Raw genomic sequence first — 27,929 nt, 5'->3', positions numbered from 1 at the left:
CCCTTTTTGCATCAATGGAATTTCACCAAACTGGTTTCTGAGACTGTTATAATCACTTTATAATCCCATATAAATGTGTTTCTCCTTATTATCTCTGCATGTCTTTTATTCTCCAAGTCAAGACTACATAATTACTCTTTCCAGCCAGGGACAAGCGTGGCATCTCAGCTGTAATAAGATCCTCTGATGCTGGGATTGAATTGAAAATTTTAGAACCTCGTGTTCCCTCTAGTACATGCTGCCAAATTTATCCCTCTGGAATGGCAGAAATTCAATTTCTTTGCAATACAGAGGATGATCGGTTAATGAGCATAATTTGTTCAAAGATGATGTTCGCTGCCGAATTGTTCGTTAACTGATCATCGATTTGCCATAGATTTTTATGGGAATTTGATTAATTCATTCTGGAGACCCAAAAAAATAAATAAAAAATTATATAATTTCTTATTACATTTATTTATAATAACAATAATGCATACATACACAGTCTTGCATTTTCATCTGTCATGTTTTTTTTTTTTTTCGTTTGTGGGGCGTTAAAGAAGCTATCCGATGTCAATTGCTTTTCTCTCTTCAGGATTTTTCGGAAGTGATTAATAGCATTGTTGTTGTAGAGATCCCTATGCCCATTGACCTCAACCTGGTTTGGGTGCCATTCTAAGACCATTGCTCTGACATCCTCCCACTTCTTCAAAAGATCTTTAATAGCAGATGTTGGCATTGGTCCTCTTTCGTCTTCCTCTTTTTCAGAAGAAAACACAGCTCGCTGAGTTTCTTGGTGTTCTTCAATCTCTCCATTTTTTCATGGATGGCACATATTTGTTTCTCAGATGTCATTTTCGTTACTCATTTAGCTGCTTGAGTCTTCTTGATATATCTTTCTTAGCTAAGATTGTGCCTACTGTAGACCTGTTCAAGCCATACTGCCTAGCAACATCAGACATCTTCTGCCCACTCTCTACCTTAGCTATTATCTCTTGCTTGGTTGAGCACAGTTCTTGACACTCCACTCTTTTTAGGACACATAATATTATCAGTTTTTTTTAAATAAAAAGTTCAGAAAAGCACTTACAAAAATTCAGAGAACAGAAATTAACTAGTGCACAAAAAGGTTATGTATACAACTGTCAAAGTCTCGTTCCAGAAACCGTTCATAGATGGCAGTAAAATACAGTTCTACAAATCTTACACAGCGTCACTCCTTCTTGTGTTTGTTCTGTGAGATGTTCGTTATCCGAACGTGTTTGTTGTCCGAACATAAAAAATCTTTCATGAAAGTGTTTGTTGTCCGATTTGTTCGCAGTCCGAACTGTTCGTTAACCGATCACCCACTGTATATGTGGTTTCCTCTTCTCAGTTTTATACTACTGTAGTTAAAATCTCCCCTAATGATCACTTGTTTGTACTTGTCACTTAACTACCTAAACATCTCAGATTTCTGTGAGTTGTATACTTAAATTTATGCTTAATTGACCAAATTAGATGTATGTGTTGGAGGAATAGTATGTTGAATGTACTGGACTACGTATTTCAGGATTCAAGCATGAGGACATCAATTGTTAATCTAGTTAGCTAAATGTATCCACTCTCCAACCAACAAACAGGTCATGAATTTGAATCCTGCCTTGGGCATGAATGTTTGTGATTGTCTTTAAGTTGGAGATGAACTTTATCATCTGGTGTGAGACCACAACCCCTCCCCTTATTGGACACCTGAAATGGCTTGAAAAAATTCTATCTTTGGTCTCCAGAGCAGGATTTCTGCACTATGTACAAAATAAATAAAAAATACAAAAAATATAAAATTAATAGGTTAGTAGTTGGAAGGGGACCAATTGTTCAATGCTGTTGGCACACTCTCCCTCGATGAGTCTTTGGACTCGCTGGAGGTGTCAAATAATAATAATAATAATAAAAATAGGGAAAAAATTCTTAGCCTTCCCACAGTACAATTGTATTATAGGTTTACAAAAAACTTTCATGAGTGGAAGCCACATAAAGAAAAAAAGAATTAATGACATAATTTCTTTAATAATAGTGAGACCTGCATAAATATTTATTATTATTATATTTATTATTATATATCCTAATACCACAACTCTACAAAACTCAATCATATTAAAGAGCATTGTCGACAGACTCGTAAAAAATACAGACTGGAATTGCCTACTTAAAATAAATTATCCTGTAACTTTATATGAGAACTTCCAACTAATACTCACAGAAATATACAAAAAAGCAACAAAGCCTACACAAATGAGGTGGCAAACTAATAATAATCCATGGATAAATGGAGACGTTCTAAATAGTATTACTGTAAAATCTATAGAAAAGACAAAAAAAGGTTACCCAGTAACACTCATCTGCAAATATTATATAAAAACACAAGAAATCGACTAACAACAAAAATTCATAGGGCAAAAAGACACTACTACTAAAAATTTATAGAATACTGGGGGGGGGGCTCTGTCCCCCCTGGTGCTTATTCTTCCACTGCGCTTACAAACAAGTTTGCCCACGATGTTTGAATTTTACGTCACACTGCTTCAAGTTGAAATTTATTTTTAAAATTATTTATGGGATTACTGCCATAAAGTGAAAACGACGCACGTCTCGAGGACGACATAGGTCAAGCACCCCTCCCGTATATATAATACAATGTAAAATGCACCATGTAATCATATTAACTACCTTGTGTAACTGTGAGCTGTATTTGCAAATGATTACTGTGATCATTATTATTTTGTTATATGAATTCCACATTATGCAAATTATAAATATATTAAGAGTGAAATTTTTTTTTGGCCAAATGTGATAATTCTGACACTGCGTTAGATCACAGTATATTTGTTTTGTGTAACGATAATTGAAAATATATAATTATTTTCATATTTTCAACAGTGACACTCATCATAATTCAGCTTTGTATCTATAAGTTTCATTGATGTCGATTTTTTTAAAAATTATTACTGTAAAATGTGAAACGAATGTATTAAGCGTTATTGCATGTTAACAAAAAAAAGTAATTGTTAATGTGAATTGTGAATAAAAATAAATTGTAAAATTAAAATGTAAATTATAAAAAATGCAAAAATAGCTGTTTAACTGTTTTAATATAAAACTGAGATTGTAAACATATTTTGTTAGGATTACTATTAATTTTAGCATTAATTATAGTACAGGCCAGTGGTGGCCAGTGAAAATTTTAAGTGGGTGTGCTGCATATACAAAATTTAAAAAATAAATTGCCTTATTAAAAATATTTCACCCTCACCATGAACACACATCAATAATAAAAGTTACATAATCGCACAGAAATAATGCATGCATGCATACAATTTATCTGTAAGCGACACTACCCAAACGAGCAGTGTCGGAATCACTAGTAACGTGCAATGACAAGTGACTCCCACAAGTCTAGCTTGCAATTGGCACGATAATTCTCACACTGCATTAGATCGCAGTGCATTTGTTTCGTGTAACGATAATTGAAAAAATATAATTATTTTCCTATCTTCAGCAGTGGTACTCATCATAATTCAGCTTTGTATCTATAATGAATAAATAATTTTGTTATTTTAACAGAATAAAATAAGATTTACAAAAAATAGTTCACCCTCACTATGAACATGCAACAATAATAAAAGTTTCATATCTCACAGAAATAACACGCGCAAGCATATGATACACTGCCCAAGCAAGCAGTGTTGGAATCACTTGTAACATGCAATCATAAGTGCAAACAAGTATCAGCGAGTCTGGCTGTATTTGGCCAAGTGTGATAATTCTGACACTGCAATTGATCGCAGTATATTTGTTTTGTGTAACGATAATTGAAAAAATATAATTATTTTCAACAGTGACATGCATCATAATTCAGCCGTGTATCTATAATAAATAAATAATTATGTTATTTTAATTATTTTATTTATTAGGATGAACTATTTTATTTAATAGTTCACCCTCACCATGAACACACACCAATAATAAAATTTTTGTATCTCACAGAAATAACTCGCACAAGTTTACGATAACCTACCCAAACAAGCAGTGTTGGAATCACTTGTAACATGCAATCACAAGCGCAAACGAATATCGGCGAGTCTGGCTGCAATTGGTCGAACATGATAATTCTGATACTGCATTTGATCGCATTGTATTTGTTTCATAATCTAAAGCATTAATCGAACAATTCCAATTATTAACTATTCAATCACTGTCAAAACATAAGCTGTAACCTTTAACATGTTGTATTGCATTTATATAATGTTGTAAGCATTGTTATTATTTATAAACACAAACAAAATTTTAATTTTTCATTTTTTCCTTGGGGGTGCTGTAGTGTCGCAGTGCTTAGGTACGGCTGGTACAGGCAGTCCCCAGGTTACGAACGAGATACGTTCCTGAGAACGTATCGGATTTGTACGTAACTCAGATCCCTGACGAACAGCTCATATACAGTAATAATAATAACAATACTATAATGGCTCATAAGTGGCAATAATAATGCAGTGTAATAATAATAATAAGCTACAGAAACTATTGTGCTCTTTCTTTTAATTCAAACAAACAGAACATAAAAACAAACTCATACACGTTTGTTTTTACATGTGCAGAAGAAACTACTTCTCGAATTATTAATTTAATTATTTAATTCAGTGGTTCCCAACTTTTTTGATTCACGGCACACTTAGAATTTTTCCATGGCGCCCAAAGTCAGAACATAGACCTACCTAATAATTGCAGTATGCAGTTGGTGCCGTTATGTCAGTGAAAATATTGGAATATTTTGCGGTGCACTGTTTGAGATCCACTGATTTAATTATTAATTATCATTATGGGGAGCTTTGGGAGCCCGTACGGAAGAACGGCGTAAGGCGGATCATCCGTAACTCGGGGACTGCCTGTATTATATTATATTGTCCTAATCATAATAATTTTAATAACATGTAACAGAATATATACTCTATAATCATGTAATTTCTTTGAAAGATAATAAACTGTGGTTTAAAAAAAAAATTATTATGTGACACCTGCAGGGAATCCAAAGACTCATCAAGGGAATGCACCTACTCTACAACTCTCCGTCTCCACAGCATTGTCTATACCAGCGCCATCTACTGCCCACTACCACTAGCATTTTCACAGACAATCACAAACATCCATGCCCACAGCGGGATTTGAACCCACAGCCTTTTGGCTGGAGAGCAGATACGTTAACCACTCAGCCAACCAGGACGATGCACATTTTATTGCTTATTCTCGTGAAAATATTGCATTTTTCAAAATACTTAACTTTTGATATTTCATGCAAAATAGATATTAAAATACAAAACCAAAACTGACAAATATTGTATAATTTTCAGCTGATAAAACAGGCCAGTTAATTGGCGTATCTGAAACACTTATAAGTACTGCAATGACTGGGGTATTATTTTCCTTATTCAGTGCTCAGCCACTTCTGATTGTTGGTATTACTGGCCCAGTAATGCTTTTCGATGAAATCTTATACAAGGTAAGAAACGTAGTATATTTTGTCTATTTGAGAAAATAAGATGTGAAAAGTGCATTGTAGATGGAAAGCTTTATGATTTCTAGATAATAGAAATATTAGATTGTTGTTATGGAATGTTGGTGTTTTGAAATGTTCTCAGTAAATAGTTTTTATGTTATGGTGGGGGGGGGACATTATGGTAAATTATTATAGAGTAACATATTAACAATTAAATTTATGTTAGGGAAAGAAAACAAAAATTATTTTAAAAATTTTCAGCTAGGTTTCCTAGCCAACATTATCAATAGAGTTGAAAAGAGATAAACACAATAAGCACAACACTTAAATTGCAAGCACATCAATAAATGCTATCAACTGCAGGAAGATAACTCCATGTACAGCTACTAGAATGCAAAGAAATAAATTTAAATAATTACAATATTAAATTTCCTCAGGATTTGAAGGGGATAAATTGACTGTGGAAAGGGTACAGATGCGAATAACAAAGATGGTTTCAGGACTGTGCAATATGAGTTATGAGGATCGACTGAGGGAATGTGGACTGCAGAGTTTGGTGGATAGAAGGAGAGGTGATATGATCGAGACTTTTAAACTGTTGAGAGGCAGTTACACGGTAGACATTGGAGAGTTCTTTCACTTGATGGAACAGAGGTAAGGAGCAATGACAAGGAGCCATCCCTGGAAGTTACGAAAGGAGGCTGTGCGCAAGAAGATGAGGAGTGGTTTCTTTGCATGGAGGGTGGTTGAACCTTGGAATGCATTGCCTGAGAGAGTGGTTGGGGCTGGAACGGTTAATGGGTTCAAGGAGTGGTATGATAAACTTTGTGTTTCCTAAAAATGGCCTCCCACAATGAGTCTTTTGACTCCATGGGGGCCTGGATAATAATAAAGAAACACAGGAATGTGAAGTGTTATTTAGGATAACTTCCCAAAATTGGGAAAGTTTAAGGTAGTTGTGAGGTTCAGACTGTGAATATGAGCTTCATTAATTGAAAAGTCTGAGGAGGAAGATGTCAGGAATGTTAAGGAAAGGATATATAATTTTCCAGAAGGACAGAAATGAAAAAAAGAGGAAGAATGCTGTTAATGATTATTATTATATTTATTATTATTATTGTTAACATTTGACCTCCATGGAGTCAGAGACTCATTGTGGGAGGTCACACTATTGCACACAATGCTCATCCATTGCACACACTCATCCAACCATGGTTTAAACTGATTCAATGTGCCTACACCCACAACACACTCAGGCAATGCATTCCATTCACCAACCACCCTCCATGCAAAGAACCTACTCCTTACTTCTCTGTTCACACCCTGCTTATACAATTTATAGTGATGGGCCCCTTGTTATACTCCCCTCTCCCATTCTATGAAAAATGTTTTCCACGTCGACCCTATAATAACCCTTGATTACAGAGGAATTGTATCCACAAAGTGTGGAAGTTGATAGTGTATGCACGGATTTTGAATACTGTGTGATGTGAAGTTTAAATTAACAGGCTAGTATATCTGATAGGATGCTATAGGCCAATGAATGCAGACAATACTGATTATGAAATGTTTAGGGAGATTTGTTGGGCATGTAAAAAGAATATGATCCTGATGGGAAACTTTGATTACAGAAATATAGAATGGAAGGAGGAGATAGTGTATGGAAAAAGGAGAGCGAATTTGTTGAATTTCTGAGATATGAACATCTGAAGCAACTAGAAGTTTTAATGTTTTGGATTTGGTGATAACTTCACAATGCATAGTTGTTAATGAGGTGCTGCCAGTTGGTGAGAGTGATCATGAGGTACTTGTTTGGGAAGTGATGATACAGGAAATGTTACTTCCAAAAATGGATATATGTGGAATTATAAAGCGTGTGATTATAGGAAGATCTGTAGTCCGTTAACATTGGTATGTTGGATAGATGAGATGAATGGAAAAAATGTTAATGCATGGAAATTCGCAAGTCATTATCTGACACAGGCAATGTAACTGCATACCAAGGTTTTAGTGAGTAAAAAAAAGTAAGAGTGAAATGGATGAATGAACAGTGACATCAAGAAGACTGTGCTGGAAAAGAAAAGGCTGCTATGGAAGAGATTCAAGACAGTTGGTGGTGATTGGATCCATGAAGAGTATAAACTGTGGGCTCGAAAATTGATGAGCATAATAAAGAAGGAAAAAGTGCAGTGTGAGAGGGCCAAGGTTAACTCAAGGAATATTTCCACTATATGGCAAGCAAGAGAAAGAAAAATTATGGCAGGTTGACACTGATTGATAGTCATGACAGCAGAATAACAGTTGCAAAGGATATAGGAATTATTGAAAGATCACTTTATCAGGGTATGTCATACTGGTGTAAATGATGCAATGCAATCTATAGAAGGGGAGGCAAGTATTAGAATTGGAAGAGAAAGAATCAGAGGTATTGATTGGGTTAGATGTTAATAAGGCTGTGGGAATGGATGACATATCACCACATATTTTTAAGGAATGTGCACCGCAGTTGGCTATGCCCTTGAACTAACTTGAAAGAATAGTTCCACTCTACAAGCATAGTTCTAGGACAGAAGTTTCCTGTTATAGACCAGTCTGTATAACTGTATTTATGGTCAAGATGTTCGAGAGATTGGTTAGGAATAGAAAACAGGATTGGGCTGATGGACATAGCATTCTTTATGTCCATTAACATATTTCCAGCATGGATTTTAAAGGGTAAGTCCCATTTTAGCAATTTATTTGCATTTTATGATAGAGTAATGAATGTGTTAGATAGGGGAGAATCATGTACAGTGATATTCTTGACTTTGCAAAAGTGTTTGACACAGTACTACATGATAAGGTGGTACATAAGCTGCAGAGGATGGGATAGGTAGTATATGGTTAGATGGATTGTAGATTGGCTCTTTGAACAATACCAGCAGGTTGTGTATTATGGAGCAGTGTCTCAAAAAAGGAGGATAATCAGTGACATACTCCAGGGTTCTGTTCTTGGGGGCCCCCCCTGCAGTTTAACTTGCTTGCAAACGATGCATCCTGTGGACTGAGCGGGGCTTTTCTGTTTTTGCAAAGATGATGCTGATGATGATGCAAAGTCGGAGAGAATTATAAGTAGCACTGCTGATGTTAATTCTTTTCAGGAAGATTTGAATAGACTTTTTACTTAGATAAAGGGGTGGGGTTGTAGTTTTAATATCAATAAATGCAAGGCATTGCATTTTTGAGTGCAGAAATATAAAGCTGTGTACTATATTGATGGGGCTGTACTGCAGGAATTGGATGAGATTAGCGATTTCGGAGTGATGGTTGACAGTAGACTGAAGCTTAGAGGACATATTGCTGGTGTTGCCAAGGCTTCATGTTGTAGTTTTGCTATGATAAGAAAAACATGTTAGGAAAAGTTTGATTGGGTTAGGCCTAAGTTCGATTCTCGTCGCAATGGGAGGAATCTTTATCTGGACGATTTTCAATCGAAGGTGAGTTAGCCGATCTCATACGGAGGTAGCAGGGTTTTTTCTCCTGGAAACTTGGGTTTTTTATCCCTCATACAGACAAATCGGTCCTTCAGAACACACACAATTTACAGACATGGAATACCAGTTGTGGTGGTGGTGGAAATGGGCGGTAGATGGCGTTGATGGAGACGATTTGTAGTAGAGGTTCGGTGTAGTGGTTGAGACAGTTGTAGGTGTCCTCCCGCGATGAGTCCTCGGACTCCTTGCAGGTGTCAGGAATAATAATAAGCTAGTGGCTGTGCCACTGAATAAAGCACTGGTCAGAGCACACTGACTATTGTGCTCAAATGCGGTCACCTGGTTTTCAGTGTGTTGTTGAAACATTGGAGAGTGTCCAGAGACAAGTGACTAAGACAATATCAGAACTTTGGATTGCTGGCTATGCAGAGAGGTTGAAAAAATGCGGATAGGATTAAAAGAGATTGCAGATTTTAGTGGATAGGATTAAAAGAGATGATATGATAGAAACATTTAAGTTAGAGGATTTTAGATTAATCCAGATAAGATTATAAAAAGAGTAGAAGGCAAGAGGGGAAAACCCAGAGGTCATTCCTGGAAGTAATGGAGTGTGGTGAAGAGGTGTATGAGGAGTAGATTTTTTACATGGAGAATTGTCAGTGAAAGGAACACATTACCAGAATGTGTTGCTAATACAAGGAGTGTTAGGATTTTATGATTTGGTATGATAAATATGTTGTCAGTTGAATTAACCTCCCACAGTGAGTGTTGATCCCACGGAAGGTGCAATGATGATAATAATAATTTGGAATTAATAATCAAAATGAATTTGTGGTAAGTTATGATTGAGGAAAATGAATTTTTCAGTATTTCTTCATAACTATTTCTGACTTCTGAAAACAACTCTTTCAAGGAATAATTGGTTACTAGTGATGAAGAAATTGTACTTAGGAGTGAGAGCCATGGAACTCTTCTATTTGAATGGTCGCACAAGTTAAGGGAAGGCTCTTTCCAGTTGGTTGGGTTTGTTATGACACATGTAACAGGAATTTTTCTTTGGCTAGCCAAATACCAAATCTTATTTGGCCAAAGCTGATAACTGAAAAACACGTCAAAGCAAAACCAAATTTTCAGTCACATTACTAATTGTCTACGTTATTACTAATCTTCTATCAAGGATTTCTCTCCAATCTAGTTCTTGTCAGCTTTCCACTATTACATATCTGAGTCTTCTGGGATTTTTCTGACCGAATCAATTAATCTAGATCCTAGTCTTCCTCTGGATTTTATTCCTGCCATTTTAGCATCAAATAACTGTTTTGCTAAAAATACCCATTCTGTATAAGTGACCATACCATCCTAGATAGCTCTGCTCACAAATTCTTGATTACTAACAATGTTGGGTTCCTTCCTAATATCCTCATTTTTAATATGTTTCTGCCATTGATGCCAACTGTTCACTCTCCTACTTCTCATAACTCTCATATCTGTAGCCTCTAGTCTTTGATCAAGTGCTTTATCTTAAACAAACTCTCAGATCTGTAATTTAAAAATGGTTTGAACTGTCATGTATACTGCATATAAACATATTCTACTGTCTTACTGCCATTTCAGCTTTGATTATTCTATTGTCTATTCCATATTTATTTTTCCAGTTTCAGTAACAACTGTGACTAAATAGCTGAAATGTCTTACTTTTTCTATAGGTTCTCTATTCACAATGTAATGGAAGTTTTCCATGTTATTGCCCATATTCATAGTTTGGCCTTTTTTATTGCATATTTTCATTCCAAATATGTAGCACTCTTATTCAGTTTAGAGAATCTTGGTAAATTGCATTGGGTTTAAGAGTACATCATCTGCTTAAAGCAAAGAACTAAGTTTGATGTCTCTAATTCTAATTATCAAATTTAGTATTATTCCCATACCTACTGGAGTGAAAGATTGATAATTGGAGGTCCCCCTTATCATACACATACAATTCATCATACCGTACCTTGAATGCATTTACATTCTCTGCAAGCACCTCACTCTCAGGCAATGCATTCCAGTTATTCACCACTCTCCATGCAAAAAATCTTCTTTTCACTCTTTTGTTCACATCCTACTTATACAACTTCCAGGGATGACCTCTTGTTTCCTCCTTCCCCAACATTCTATGAAAAACTTCTTCAATATTAATTTGATAAGAACCCCTTACCAACTTATGTCTCTATCATATCATCCCTCCTCCTCTTATCTGTTAAACTCTTAATTTGCATTCTTTTTACTTTGTTTTCATATTCAACATTCCAGAGACCAGAAACTACCTTAGTCATCACCTCTAGCCCACCTTAGTCATCACCTCTAGCCCTTTCCAATACCTTTTCATCCTTTTGAAAACCAGGTCACCAAATCTGTGCACAGCAGTTCATATGTGGCATAATTAAGTCCGTGTACAATGGAACAAGAATCTTCTTACTTCTACAAGTCAGTATCCTCTTCATCATTGCCAGAATTTATTGTGTTATCCTGACGGTTTTAGAAATGTCTCCTCTAAATTTTAGATCCCTATCTGCCATCACACCCAGATCTCTGATTTCCCCCACCTCCTCCAATATATCCCCACCAAGTGCATATACATCTTATCTTTGTTTTTCAAATTTTAATACCTTATTCTTTGTAATACTGAACTGGTAACCAAACTGCTATGCCCATTATTCAGTCTGTTCAAGTCCTCTTGCAAAGTCACAACATCTGGCCTTCTTCTTGTAGTTTTTCCCAGCTTTCCACCATCTGTAAACAGCTGAATATCCCTGTTCAAAATTCTGCAATATCATTAACTTACAGATTCGACATCAGTTGCCCTGAAACAGGCCCTGAAGCACACCACGTGACTTTCCTCTTATGAGATATTGCTCCCCTACACACAACTTGCTAATACCTATCAGTTAGCCAATCTCCAATCCAGTGCAATACTCTAATATCTAACCTCATCCATCCATCTTGTCCAATGCATATGTCATCTTATTGCAATAAGTAAGGAAATTACTAAACCATGATCTTCCATCAGCAAACCAATGATGTTGTCAAAGAGAACAACAATGCTGTCAACCTAATTCGGGATCTTAGTTCTAACCGACCTCTCCAACACTTTAAGTACAACACCTGACACACAGATTTGCCAATAATTTTAAGATGGAATTCTGCCACCTCTCTCTTACAAAGCAGTACAATCTTGCCTTCTTTTCAGTCCTTTGTAATTTGACCCAGTGTAAGACTCACATTAAACAAGAAGCCAAGGTAGTTGTCAATTTCCTGACACATTCCCTCTAAACACTTGGTGATATATCATCAAGTTTACTCAAATCCCTATATACCTCTTGTTCACTCACAGTCAGTTTTTCTCATTCTATTGCTCTGAAACTCTGTATGATGTCACATTTGCAAGGATAAAATACCTTGAACTGCTCATTTAATATCTGAACTATATCCTCTGCAGTAGTTATCCTTATACAATTTTATCCAATCATTGTCATCCTACCATAATCTTTTTTTTTTCTTTCTGTTGGTGGCATATCAAAAGAACTCAATAGCTAACTTTAGTTTCATTAACTAATTGCTGTTCATACTGTCCCTTTGCTATCCTTACCAACCATGTCACCTTCCTTGCCTGTTATTTATGCTCCTCATTGAACTAATCATTACCACTTATGTTGCCTCCATAATGCCTTTCTTCCTCTGTATTTCATGCTTAATCTTTGCATTCATCCATTTTAAATCTACCTTATTTAAACTTCTGACCCTTGAAGTGCATTTAATCATTCTTCTTAAATATCACCCAAGCAGCATTGATCTCTTTTACACCCAACTCTTCATCCTGTGCAACAGATGCAAGCTGTCTGCTGAGCATTTCATAATCACCAGCCTTATAGCTCCACATATATTGTTTCTTCACATGGCTGGCACCCACCCAGGTAATCATTTGATGGTCACTCTTACCAAACTAAAGGAGATTTGGCACCTCATTTTTGCTGAGATGCCATCAGAGGTCCATTACCTCTGATGAGATAATCAAATCCAAGACCCTCGGCCTGTACCCTCTGTTACACACTACTTGAGGTAATTGTCCCTCAAAAACTGCAGAATTCATTTTCTTTACTTTCAGATGCTGTGTCATTGTCCCAATCTATATTACCATAATTAAAATCATTCCTTTCCTATTTGTTTGACTAATTTGCTTATACATGCAATGGTCACCACTGTCCACATTACCAGGTCTTTAGTAACATCTAAGTATTTCATTCTGTTCACCCCTATCTCACATCATACTGACTCAAATCCATTGCCACTACAGTCTTTCTCCTTTGTATCTCTACCTTGCATGGGCATAACTTCTTTTCCATCATCAACAGCACTCTAACTTCTTTTTTGCTGTGTCTGTTTTAAAAAAATAAAAAAGATATCATACTCCTCCCTCTCCATTCTTTTCAGGACGTCATCCTCGTTCAACCACATCTCACTTATTCCAACAATTTTTGGGTTAACAAACTTTATCAACACAGCAATTTCATTTCCCCTGGTTCTGATACTTCTAACATTTGTATACAAACATAAGAGTTGATTTCTGGATCTATAACAAGTTTCACTGATATCACTTATTAGATGAGATTTCTCCATGCCTTCCTTGAGCCATTTCTTTTTCTCTTTACTCATCCCAGTACCCTCTTCAAACCCAAATGGTCTTCCCATTATTATGCCTTCCCATTCCTTTCTTGTCTACTCTGAATTTCACTTCCTCTTTGAATGTCAACCTCTCTCACACTGTCTTCTCCTCTCCACTGTAATCCCCCCCCATTTCCCTGTTTGGTCTGCACACTTGTTCACCCATTCTCTACAGTGGTGCTACCCACTTCTCCATTCATAAGCAACACTTCAATACTTCCTTCCTTGCTGTTCTACTCTACCACATCACTTCTTACTTGCTCACATCTGTTCTTTGCACTCATTACTCTCCATGCCTTCCTTGACCATTTCTTTTTCTCTTGCTGCTTTCTTTCATAATATGATCCATATAGATGAAGAATAAGAGTGGAAATACTGTGCACTCTTATCTTATGCCTAATTTTACATCAAACTGTCTTCCTGTATTTCCTTCAATGTTAACTGCTTACTTAGTTTTTTTTTCTTTATGTGTATACCTATCTATATCAGTCTCATATGCATCACAGATTGGAAAATGTATAGTCCATTTATGGGGAAGAAGATAGTAATCTGTTGCTTTATGAACAGCTAGTAGTTTTAAGTCCTTAGGAAAAACTGTGTGGGGGAATTCTGTTCCAGAGCACATAGAGACATTAATTATTAAAGATGAAGAGAAATTGGTTTGATTTGTTTGGAGCTGGAGTAAATGTATGTTCACCAGCAGCTGCTTATGCTTTTATGGGTTTGAGGAAAGGTGGGTGGGAGAATAGTGTTTGTAAGATTAGCAAAACACTGCCTATAGAAATACCTGTAGAAGTGGCACAAAGCAGAAACAGTTATTGATTGGAGTAAGTCTTTCAGAGTAGGATCATCAATGTCCAAATTGCCTTCCTCTGAACAGCATAAAGCTTTTTTTCAGAGAGGTTTTAGGTGCACCATTTCATATGGGAGAACAATATTCTAAGGTATGTGAGATTGAGTATTTGTCACCATTATTTCTCACCTTGCATAGGTGAAAAATAATGTCTTCAGCAGAAAAGGTTACCTAATTTTTTTAATAGGGGAGATTGTTGTGTAATATGTTTTTACCAGGAGAGGCTAGAAGTATAAGTCATTCCAAGGAGAGAGAGATTTAATGTTGCTTGGAAATCTGGGCACTTTTAAGGGAGAGAAATGAAGTGTGGTCTGTCTTGCATGAAATAAGGCAGAATTGTGTTTTGATGCATTGCATTTGACAAGATTCTCACTCCACTTCAATATAGCAAGATCAGTGTTTATGGTAGTGATTCTGAAAGATTTTGCAGTTTGGATATGTGGACATTGCAAGGTTTGTCAAATGAAATAGATGAATGGACAACTGGAAATCCTTTCTGAGTTTTACTGTTATCAGCAAACTTGGAAAGGATTTGAGTGTTCATCATTGGTGGGGCAATCTGGAAAAAGGAAATTGGCAGTCCAGGTGTGAAGGGTAGGGAGTACAGTGTTAATTTGGTAATCATCCCTTTGTGCCCAGCCTCAATCAAAAGTTCCAGAAATATCTAGAGCAGCCACACAGGTTTCACAGAACCTTTCCATAGCTTTGGTCCATAGAGATGGCTGATGTTGGTAAGCAGATCTACTTTTGCAAGAGTAGCAGATTGATACTGATGGTCACTGATTAAATGGTATGATTCTAGGTGTGAAAGAGTTGATTGTTGAGGACTTTCTCCATTATTTTCAGTAGAACTGAGAACCGAGGTGAGTATAACGGGATGATAATTGTATGGCTGGTGGCTTTTGTGTTCTTCTCTTTTATCTTTTGGTATTGGTTGGATGTAGCCTTATTTACATGCTGAAGGATACATGTAAAGATGATACAGATGATATATGGATGTTAGTTTGTATACATAGTTGAGGGCATATCATCAGGAACAGAAGATTTGCTGATACTCCAGCTATTCAAGGTTCTTCTGTTATCTTTCTCACAAAAGATTGTATTCAGCTTGTAGCGATGTGGAAGACACACTGCTGCCTTAAGTTAAAGGTAAAAATGATATCAGGAGGTCTCCCTTTTTTTTTGGAATGATGTTACAATGATTCAATTGAAATGTGAGAAAAAAAAATTGAAATAATGATTTTCAGAAGTAATGCCCCATGGTTTTGGTGAGAGACTAGAAGGCTCATCTTCCACTTGTGCAAGTGTTTTGCACTTGACCCTTTCAAACTCAGATTTGGATTAGTTGATGATCGTTTTTGCAGTACTTAATGTGTCTTGTGGGCTGAGTGGTGTGATTGTGTTTTGATCTCCTGCCATTTGCAAGATACAGAATTTTTTTGCTTTATCACACTTATTGAAAAACCAGAGTTTGGATACTAGTCTAGGATTTTGGTTAGACTGGGGAATGTGAAGACATCCATTGCAGAAAGAATTATTTCAGTTATTCAGTTGGAACAGATGTCTGGATCTCTAGAGTAAAAAGAATAATCAGCCCAAGGAAAGGAGGAGTAGAAATCAAGCAGGCTATCACATTTGGCTCTTTTGTAATGCCAAAGAATATAAGGCCGAGATGACTGTGTGAAGGGCATTCTTCACAAGAGCAACAGAATTGATACTGATGGTCACTTATTAAATGGTATGATTCTAGGTGTCAAAGAGTTGATTGTTGAGGATTTTTTCCATTATTTTATATCTTATATCTTATGAGGATTGCCAAGAGGAGAACTGATATCTACATGTCATTATCAGAACTAGTTAAGAAGAGATCAAAGTGTTTGGAAGGTGGAATGGAATTATTGAGTAATCTGCTGGGTAGGTGGATAACTTGTAAAAGATTGTTAATGACAGCAAATATCTTAGCATTTCTGCTAGTTTGACTGGTGGAATTAGAGAAGGTAAGTCATTTTGAGTTGTACATGTGAAATGTCAAGATCTCGCAGTACAGTAACGAGAGTATGAAGCGCCTGTGGCAGGTGTCTAACTTGCACCCCCCCCAACCCAAAAATGACAAAAATTTTGAAAAATTTAAATGTAACAAGTTAAATGTTACTAAATGCAATATGTTAAATACTTACTCTATTAACCCCATCAAAATGAGTTGCAGTGTGTTGCAGAATGTGTGTGTCTAAAGCGGCGTATTGCCAAAATTTAAAAATACAATATAAAATAGCGGACTTTTATATCTATTTATTTATTTTTATTTTTTACGTTTTGCACCCCAAACCTAGTTGCACCCGTGGCGGGTGCCTCTTTCGCCATGCCCTCGTTACGGCACTGAGATCTCACTATGAACCAGCTTCTCAGACAAAGAGTAATAGGTCAGATTGGTCATCAGAATTTTGAGTATGATATAGTCATCAAATGAACATAAAAGAATGGGACAAGAAAATTTTGAGCCACATGGAAATTGTCAAGAGTAGATTCCAAGTTTGTCATTCTCTGGCACAGAATGTCACAATTCACACATGCCCAAATTTTACATTGTGTCAGAAGAAACTACAGAGTGTAGTTAGTTAGGAAAATGTTGATGTGACTGAGACAATCAACTCTTTCACAGTAGACATTGATCCTTCTAGTTCAGGTTCATTCAGGAACAGTAGATCAAGCTTAGATATCCATAAGCAGTGGTGCACTTTGTTTACATTGGTGTTGAGATTACAAATGTTGGTGAACTTAATATGAATCTGATTTTGTTTGTAAGTTTATTGCATTATGTTTTTTTTTTTGGGGGGGGGGTTTCTTTATCCATAGTATTAATGAAATTTCTTATATTTCTTTCAATGTTGTTTCATGTTAAGGACTCAGAGAAAAGCATGTAGTGAAGATGAAGGGTTCATGGGCATTCCTTCCTCACAGAAAAAGCAGCCAATTTTTGGTACATTGTGTAGCCTCAGCACTTCCTCCACATCACTGTACTCAGCATCCCTCCATGCATGAGCTACCAAATTTAGCAGCAAGATTACTCACTCGCTAATTATTAAGCATTACCATTCAGTCCTGTGTACCGTCTAGCAGTCAGACTGCAGTACTCTCAAATGGAGAATGTTTGAGGTTCCTACATTGTGTTCAGCATGCTCATGTGGCTGTCACCCATACCACATATAAGAAGAAACATGGGAAAGAAACTGGAAGTCTGGCTCCAGGAACAAAATATAGCAGCAGCCACATCAGACCCCAATATCTTAAATGATGCAACACCATATTATTAAAATCCTGCAGACTAGATACCCTTAAAAATACTCAGAATAATCTTGGGGGAAGGGGGGGTGATACAAGTATATCTCAATATAGGGGAGGGTCTAGTTCCCAATGAGACCTCAATAAAGGTTGAAACCAGTCTGCATTTGTAACCTCTTCTATAATTCATAGCAATATGGCCCTTGATGAGTCTTCGATTCCCTGGAGGTCTCAGATAATAATAATAATATATATGCCCAAAAGAAAATGAGCTGTGCATTATGAGTTACTATGGCAATTCCATGTGAAATGATCTATCTCTATACACAAGTAACCTAGTTGTGAAGATACGTCATGCACAAACTTTTCTTTGCTTGTGATTGGGTAAGGGATTAGACCAAAAATATAATTTCATACTTTCTACTCTAGTATAATTTAGTTCATAACCAAAGTGGGAACACATTCTACATACAGTTGGTTAATAAGTGAAGGATTATTACATTGGAGAAATATTAAGTTCTGATGCATCTTCTAGTTTAAAAATCTAGTGAAACAGACCTCAGTTTTAATAAATGTCACATTTTTACTTATTGTCATAAAAAGTAAGAGCATTTTTTTTCAAATGTTCCTCTTCACTTATGAAAGAGAGTGCAAGCCTATTATAACTACTGCCTTGGATAGGCTAAGGATTTTTTTTTTTTTTTGTATTTTTAAACATTTTTCTATTTTATATTCATTTTTTACTTGGTTCAGAAACCTGCCTCTCTTGAGACCAAACATGGAACTCTTTCAGACCTCCAAAAAAGTAGTTTGCTGTTGAGTCATTTTCATTATACCGTATATTCCCAATGTGAACACCCTGTGTATTTAATTAATAGATTGTTCTGTTTTTCATGTTTTTAATATAGGTTATTACTTGAGAGATGATTTAGTTTTGTTTATGTCATTTGTAATTGTATTACCGTACAAAAGAAATGCTAGTAAATAATGATATGTTATTTCTTGAATGACAGCTATAAAAGCCAATTCATCAATTATTCTAATGAGAAATTTTACTTATTACAGTTTTGTGAAGATAATGGTATAGAATTCCTTCCTTTTCGAATGTGGATAAGCTTTTGGTTAGCATTTTTAGTAACAGTTCTGGTTGCTTTTGAGGGGTCTGTACTAGTTCAGTACTTTAGCAGATTTACTCAAGAAATATTTTCTGCTCTAATTTCCCTCCTGTTTATATATGAGAGTATCAAAAAATTAATACGTGTAAGTATGTCACATCTGTATTGGTCTTTTGATTTTGTAAAGGTTATGATTGTCATTTCTAGTGCTTGCTGATCAAAATTAAAAATTAATCAGTACAATTGTTATTGATAGTATAACTTGTAAACTGTTATGTCAATGATCAAAAGCCTGATTACTATAAATAAAAACCCAGAAATCCAGGTAACTAAGTACAGTAAAGGTGTTATTATACTTGGATTCATCATTTTTCAGAGTGTGATGTTTGTTTTGTATAGTGTCTATGCGTCTTAAAATATAAACATGGCTATTAATGTCACTAACAAGCTTCTCCAGCTCATTTCCTGAAACCATGAACATCTCACATGTGCAACATTCAACGAGTGAGTCAGATGCATTAATGTGTTGTCAGATAAAAAAGACAGCTTCTAAATTTACAAGAAGCTTTTCCTATTAGATTGTAATTTGCTTTGGATACTTTGCATTTTGAAAAAGTTTTTTGTTGATTAGAGTCTATTTTAAGCATATTTTGGTTTTTTCAGTGTCATTTTACTGGGTAATGTAAGTCTGTTTGCCGTTATGCTGTTGCCTAGCTTGCCATCATTCAAAGATTGCATTTTACACTTCATATTACAAGATTTTATGGTATATGATGCTTGTGGCATGTTTGAGTCCTGGCAGTTAGAAATATGGCAGGCCTTGAGTGCATGTCTGTTAGGAAATGGGAACACTTTGGTGAATTTGATACCAGCTTAGATTTAAGTGTCTATAGTAGCAGTATGTCAGAAACAAGTGAATGCCAGCAGAGAGAGATGGGTAATGTGATCGAAGATGAGGAAGGTGAACATCAAGTGGAAATGAATGCAGTATATGAGAGCACCAGAACTACTGTGTACAGATTTGGACTTTTGGGTTCTAGGGGGGGGGTGCAGAAGCATTATAGAGATGATATTGTGAGTATGGAATATAGATTATGAGGACAGATTGAGAGTATGTGGACTCCCAACACTGGTAAATAGGGAAAAAAAAAGAGCAATATGAAAGAAGGCTATAAATGTCTGAATGGGTGTTACAGGATATCGTCTGAAATTTTTTGTTATAATGGAAGGAAGGAAGAGGACGAGGGGACATCTTTTGAAATTGAGCCTCTCTGTAGTGAATAAAGGGATGAGAACTAAATTTTTATTAATTTATAAGATGGCAACAATTGCATAGATGAATGTCAAGTGAGAGTAGATTGCTTTGAAAGAGAGAGATAGAGAGAAAGAAGGAATGTATGAAGAACAAGTTCAAAAGCATGAAAAAGGATATTATGGTACTGGAACTTCTGACTAATGTAGGACAAATATTAGTTCATCCCACATTAGTCAGCCTCTCTCACCTCCCCCCATCATTAGAGGGGGGGAGAAAGGGTTATGGGAATTATAGAATCAGAGGGGGAGATAGGAGTACCAGAGGACAGGAGGAATTCAGAGGAAGGCAAAATAATGCAGGGACTAGGATATGAATTGAGAGATGACAAGAAGGAAGTGGGAGTGCAAGGAGAGAGAGAGAGAAAAAAAATCAGAGGTGAGACAGGAGCTAGGGATGGACAGATGACAAGAAAGCAGGTAGGTGGGAATGCAAGGAGAAGGAGAGAAAGTGAGGGATGCAAGTGTTATTATCATCATTATTACGTGACACCTCCAAGGAGTCCAAAGACTCATCGAGGGAGGGCATCTACAGCTCTGTCTCCACCTCAATCCACCAACTACCATGAATCGCTACTACCATCATCATCTACACCAACACCATCTACCGCCCACCACTAGTATTTTCACAGACAATCATAAACATCCATGCCCATGGCTGGATATGAACCTGCAGCCTTTTGGTTGGAGAGCAGCTACACTAACCACTCAGCCAACCAGGCTGACAGTTATGCAGATTAAAATGGAGTCCTGAGGAAATAATAATAGGTATAGAAATATTGACAATGCATTGATGTTTCTTTATACTAATTCCAGGAGTATCAAGAATAAAGAAGTTGAATTAGTTGCACTGAAAGCTTCCTCAGCCAGTCCCAACATTATCAGAATCAGAAACATGGTTGATTAAATATGATAAAATAACAGGAATAAAAATAGTAACATATATCATATTTCAACAGGACTGGAAGAGCAAAAATGGTGTGGAGTATTAGTATTGCTTATGATAAATGATGAGTTGTGTCCTCTCAGAGCAGAGGATTTGGAGGAAAATGTCACTAGTTTTGATAGTATATGGTACGAGGTGGAAGTAGGCAGGACAGGATATTTAGTGAGATGTTGTTGTAGGCCAGGTAAGAGTTTGAGGAGCAGGAAATGTTTAGACAGTTGAGTTTGGCAACTGCAAAATGAGTGATCATTATGGAAGATTTTAACTACAGCAGTATAAATTTGAAAGAGGAAAACAGCATGTAGTAGTGGTAATGGAATGGAATTTCTGGAGTTCTTGAAGGACAAATGCCTTGGGCGACATGTATTAGAAGAATGTTAGATTCAAGAGTTATGCATTTGGTCATAGCAGCAGAGGATCAGATTGTAACTGAGATGTTCGGAGAAAGAGGGAGACCATGTAGTCTTCACTTTGGGGATGATTACACATGCAGAAGTATTGAGAAGAAAGGAATTTATGTGCAATTATAAGGCATGTAATTATAACAATTGTAGAAATCAGCTTGGGGAAGTTGCATGGGTGAAAGAATTGGAACAGTGAGATATCACCAGTGCATGGGAATTAGTAAAGAAATATTTATTGGCAGCAATGGCAAGTTGTATACCTTGAGTGAAAAAGAGAACAAAGATTGGTGTAGAGGGGATGACAAATAATATCAAATGGGAGCTGCAAATGAAAATGAGGTTATGGAAATATAAGGAAAGGGATGGAGAGCATTTGCATGAGGAATATAAGACTAGCATGGTATGGATGGCAAAACTTGAACATGTGAAGATATTAGCTCTGCAATCCAAGGAGAATCTGAAGGAATTCTTTCATTATATGGCCAATAGGAGGAGAAGCGATTGTGGAATAATGACATTGTTAGACAAAAACAAGAGTAGAATGATTGATACAGAAGACAAAGTGGAGTTGTTTAATCATCACTTTATTAAGATATTTCATCCTGGAAACAAAGATTTTATTATTAGAGTGATGGGATGGGTTCAAAGTTTGGAAATGTAACAGGAGAGTGTGTTACATATACTAAGTACTCTGGATGTCAATAAAGTAATAGGACTGGATAGGATTTTGCCACATGTTTTAAGAGAATGTGTTAAGGAACTGATAGTTCCTTAACATAGTGACTTAACACACTGAAAAGTCACTGACAGTGACTTTTCATTGACTATAGCAAGGAATGGAAGGAGAGTAGGATTGTCCCATTGCATAAGGGTGGTGACAGAATGAAAGTGTGAAACTATAGGCCATTTTGTATTTCTAATGTAGTTATTAAGATTTATATAACTCTTAATTTAGCCAGCCTAGCAGGTCGAATAGATAGCATACTTGCTCTCCAACCAGCAGTTCGTGGGTTCAAGCCCCACCACAGACGTGGATGTCTGTAAAAGCCTGCTATGGATGAGCGTGTATAGCTCCTTCAATTTGTAAGGCTTGTCTTTTTTGTAAAAAAAAAATAAATTAATAATAATGGGAGATTGTGTTCAGCGTTGGGCAGATGATGGTAATGTTATCTGTGAGGATCAGTATAGATTTGTTAAGATGTGTTCTTGTTTAAGTAATCTAATTGCCTTTTATAAAAATGAACAAGCAGTTGATGATAGAAAGGCATGCATATACTGCTCTCTTTTTTTATTTTTAGTATTTTTATATAAAATGGCATTTGGTAGGGTACTCACATGATAAGCTGAAAATTAAATTACTGCATATGAGTTTGGATGACTTCTTAGTGAATTGAATAGAGGATTGGCTGTCTGATAGATATGACAGAGTTGTGTATGAAGGAGCAATATCAATGACAGAAAGTTATAAATGGAGTCCCTCTGGTTCAGGATATCAATGGCATTGTTAGTGAATTCCAGAGAGATATTCAGTTGATGTGATGCTGGAAAGGGTTATTGATAATAGTGCTGATGTAGCCCTTCAGATGGAATTGGATAAGCTTGACAGATGGGCAAATGAATGGGATATTAGTTCAATGCAACTAAATGTAAGGTCTTGAATCAGTTTCAGTAAAGAAATACCATGAGTAGACATATTACTTACAATTATAATAACGGAATTAACTCACGTAAAATATTCTTTATTAGTAGAATTTTCGCCTGAGTATCACAGGCATCATCACTACAAGTACAAAGGCTAATTAAACAATAACTGACATATTCACGTCACCTAAGTAGCTCAAGTAAGATAACTAAAACCGGTCCTTGAATTTCCTAAACTTATTTTTAACAAAAAACTATATATATATATATATATATATATATATATATATATATGTTGCCTGTATATACAATTACAAACGTTAGGAAACATTAGCTGATTTATAGAGTACTATCTCCCCTTTGTGGGAGATAGTACTCTTCTTTCTAATCTTTCCCAACTTTTGTAATTGTATACACATATATAGATATATAGTTTTTTTTTTTTTTAATAAGTTTAGGAAATTCAAGGATTGTTTTTAGTTATCTTACTTTAGCTACTTAGGTGATTCCCTTTGAATATGTCAGTTATTGTTTAATTATTAGCCTTTGTACTTGTACTGATGATGCCTGTGATACTCAGGCAAAAATTCTACTAATAAAAATATTTTATGTGAGTTAATTCCGTTATTATAATTGTAAGTAGTAAGGTCTTAAAGTTTGGGATCTATCAATGGGAAGCTGCATAGTCTGTTGGAGGAACTGTCCTAGAGAAAGTAGAGGAATCAACAGACCTTAGGGTGGTGATTGATAGAAAGTTGGAGTTTATGGTACATATCTCAAAGGTGGTGAAGGTAACCCAGAGGATTGCTGCAAAACTGAGAAGGACACTGACCAGCAGAGGTAGAAGAGTTGGGGTTCCATTGTGTAAAGCCTTAATGAGACTACACATGAATTATTGTGATCAGATTTGGTCATTGGGATTTGAAAAGATAAATACCAAAATATCAGAACTGTACAGTGTTAGCTATGAGGATAGACTGCAGAGTTTAGTTGGTAGAAGAAAGAGAGGTGATATGTATGGGACATTTAAACTGTTTAGAGGTAGCTACGGGGGTGAGGGTATTTTTGTGTGATAGAAACAAGAGGAAGGAGCAAGAACAAGGGGCCATTACTGGAAATTATAAATGGAAGTGATAAGTAAGAGTGTGAAGAATTGCTTTTTTGAATGGAGGGTTGTTGCCCTGTGGAATGCATTTCCCAATAGGGTAGTGAGAGTACAAACAGTGAATGAGTTTAAGGAATGTATGTTAGACTTTGTGGTGTTTAAGATGGCCCTCAGATGAAGACTCTAATGATTCCCTGATTGACCCAAATAATAATATAGTTGAAAAGATTCTAGTTCAAATTTCATAATCAAAGTTCACAATCAAACCAGCTAAATAACATACATTTCATAGATATTGCACACAGGTACAGATAGGATTATTCATTAATAAATTTAGTTAATCCTTTATGTAAGTAAACAAAGTTTGCACTTGAAGTATCTTCAGGACTGAGGCAACTCTTGGAGAGCTTGGTCCACCTTGAGCACAAATTGCCTCAGTCCTGAAGATACTTCAGGCACAAACTTTGTTTGCTTACACTTGGATAAAGGATTAACTAAATTTATTATAGTCTAACCAAGTGGGGGGGGGGAACTTCCAACATCTTTCTCTAAATCCAAAAGATTATTCATTCTGTCTGAGTATTAATTAGGTTTGTTGTAAAGCCATGTTACTTGAAGGATACAGAGGAGACTTTGGTACTCTGCAGCAAATATTATGATTGTGGAGAAAGTTGAACATAAAAATATTCATGTCATTTTTCTTGACTTTCAGAAAGCATTTGACATCACAGAAGGAACAGTGGTATGGGCTGTACTTTAATCTTATGGAGTAGACAGTAACCTGATATGTATTGCAGAAAATCAATAATAATGCAGAGGATGCTGTGAGAAATTGTGGAAAAAATAGGAAGGTGATTCCAGATGACAACAAGCAGTACATAAGAGGAAGACTGAATATATCTAAGCTTTTGGAGATATTGATTTTGATGAATGCTTTTTGTGAAAGCACTGATCATGCTTTTGGGAAGAACACTGGATGTTACAAAGTTAAATATAAGGGAATTTCTAGTTCAATGTATAGGAGAATCAATAACTTAATATTTGCAGATTACATAGTTATTATTGAAGAAGTGAAATGGAAAGAACAGTGATGAGGTTAAGAGGGAAGAAGAAAAGTTATATGCCTTGATAATGAATTGAAAAAATCTAAAACAATATTTGGGATAACAGGATGATGAAATTAATAAAGATCGGTGAACGTGACCTGTAAGAGGTTAAGAACATCACCTCACGAGCAATTATGCATGATTTATACTGTAAAAAGGAGATGAAATCTAAGATTTAAAAAAAAAAAAAAAAAGCCAAAAGTTAGCCTATAAGCATTGAAAAAACAGGGAAAAGTAAAACCTTGACACATAGCTGAAAGTACTGGAAACATGCAGTTATTATTATACACTCTTTATGGATGTTTGACATGGGTAAATGGTCACTGACTGGAAGGTGAATACTGGCATCCAAGAGAGCATATTACAGTAAATTTCTATAAATTTGATAGATGCAAAATTTAACAAATGAAGAAAATTAAATTGGCATTCAAGAGACCGTATTTCAGTAAATTTCTATAAATTTGATAGATGCAAAATTTAGCAAATGAAGAAAATTAAATTGGAAAGTGAGTCTAATGTAGAAGATAATTAGAAACTCAGTTTTTCGGACATATCTGCAGGATGGGTGATAGCAGAAAGATCAAAACTGAATATTCAGTAGAATGAATGCTGAAACAGAAGAGGACAGCCCAAACAAGTGTGTAGATAATGTAAAGGAATGGTGTGGATAGGGTCTGTAAAGGTTGAGCCATCTGAAAATGGACAAAAAGAGATGGCAGAAAATAGTGTTCATGCATTGGACACCAACTGGCATGGATCAGTGGGTAGATAATGTAACAGGAAGTTAAGATAATATGTTACTTCACCTCACTGAGTAAAAAGAGAGTTATTATTAATAATTATTTGACACCTCCAGGGAGTCCAAAGACTCATCGAGGGAGGGTACCTACTCTGTCTCCACCACTCAATCAACCCACTGACTGCAACTACACCAATGCCATCTATCACCGACCACCACTACTAGTATTTCCACAGACAATCACAAACATCCATGCCCATGGCGGGATTCGAACCCGCAGCCTTTTGGCTGGAGAGCAGATATACTAACCACTTGGCCAGCCTGGCTGGCATTGTTATTGTGTAGATCCACTTCAGCTGTAAAGGTCATACCATATCTTAAATTCATTTGTCACTGTCTCCAGCAGTGCATGCTTATATTCACCTGCCGCCCTCCATACACATCATAAATTGCTTACCAAATTACACATTCACACGTCATTTAGATGGTCTATTTCTGTCACCTTGTATACTTTTTTCTTTCACTATTTTGAAAACGTTTCCAGTTACATTTTTTCACTCAGTTGATATTCCAAGACTTTATTTTTGAAAGAGTAATTTAAAAAATTTTTTTCACCTACTTTAAATTAGCAGTAAAATTAATATTTAGTTCTCTGAAAATGTCTTGTTTGTTATTGTGTAACACAAAATGATACCTCTATTGAACTCCCAATAAATCATAAAAATTATTGATAGCCTTTTTGTGAGTAAATTTTAGGATTTATTGTAAAATGTTTCAGTAGGCAAAGTCTTAAGGAAACTGTATAAGGAACAGTTATACGAGGGTGGGCTGAAAAATTCTCAGAATAACAATGAAAAAACGAATTTATAATTTCAAAATTATTTTTATTTTTCAACATAATCTAACTTAAAACTAATACATTTATTCCAGCGATGCTCTAGCACCATTTTCTCGTCCCTATAGTGGTTCTCAATAAGATCTGCAAAATACCCTTCTACAGCTGCAGTCACCTTTTGATTCGAAAAAAAACACTGACCAGTGAAAAAAACATTGACTAGGGAAAAAAAACACTTCTATCTCTTCCGAAAAGTTTTAGTTTCGGAAGAGATAGAAGTCAGAGGGAGCCAAATCTGGGGAATAGGGTGGATGTTCCAACAATTCATAGTATAGATCCCTTAATTTTCCCATTGCCAAAACACCTCATGAATTTTTTCATCTAGTCTGGTTAAAAGATTGGAATAATATTCCCTGGTTTCATCCCAAACACTGATGCCATGACCTTTCTTGCTGATGGAACCGACTTTTCTTCTTTGGCACTGAATAACTGGCTTCTGTCCACTGTTTTGACTGCTGTTTGGATTCTGGTGTGTAATGGTGAATCGAAGTCTCATCCATAGTAATAAATTGACACACAAAATCATTTTGTTCTTGTTAAAATGCTCCAAGCACTGTTCAGAGATTTTCATGTGAGTGTGTTTTTGATCTGCTGTGAGCAAGAGTGGCACCCATCTTGCGCAGCTTTTTTTTTTCATTTGCAATTCTTCGTGCAAAATATATCCTACACAATTCTTTTGAAATGCCTATAGTGTCATAAATTTCACGCACTTTGACTCGACGGTCATCCAATACCATATCGTGCACTCGATCAATAATTTCTGGTGTTGTTACACATTTTGGACGTCCTTCACATGTATCATCTTCAAGGCTGGTACAGCCACTTTTAAACTCAACAGCCCATTTC

General features: G+C 35.9%; 1 protein-coding gene across 6 annotated transcripts in view; it reads left to right on the top strand.

Moving 5' to 3' along the window:
• Ae2 (anion exchange protein Ae2) overlaps positions 1–27,929 on the top strand; it is an 834,322-nt gene that overhangs the window by 581,834 nt on the left and 224,559 nt on the right. For all 6 annotated transcript variants that reach the window (XM_090404845.1, XM_090404844.1, XM_090404848.1 and 3 more), the window contains 2 exons: positions 5,367–5,515; positions 18,887–19,081. In XM_090404845.1, coding sequence (XP_090260971.1) covers positions 5,367–5,515; positions 18,887–19,081 — 344 coding nt within the window. The remainder of the gene's footprint in view (positions 1–5,366; positions 5,516–18,886; positions 19,082–27,929) is intronic.

The sequence above is a fragment of the Typopeltis vanoorti genome, chromosome 15, assembly GCF_054136105.1.
Source record: "Typopeltis vanoorti isolate ZY-2024b chromosome 15, IOZ_Tvanoo_1.0, whole genome shotgun sequence".
Classification (NCBI taxonomy): Eukaryota; Metazoa; Arthropoda; class Arachnida; order Uropygi; family Thelyphonidae; genus Typopeltis; species Typopeltis vanoorti.
Note: the sequence above shows the minus strand (reverse complement) of the source record. Positions and strands in the feature narration are given on the sequence as shown.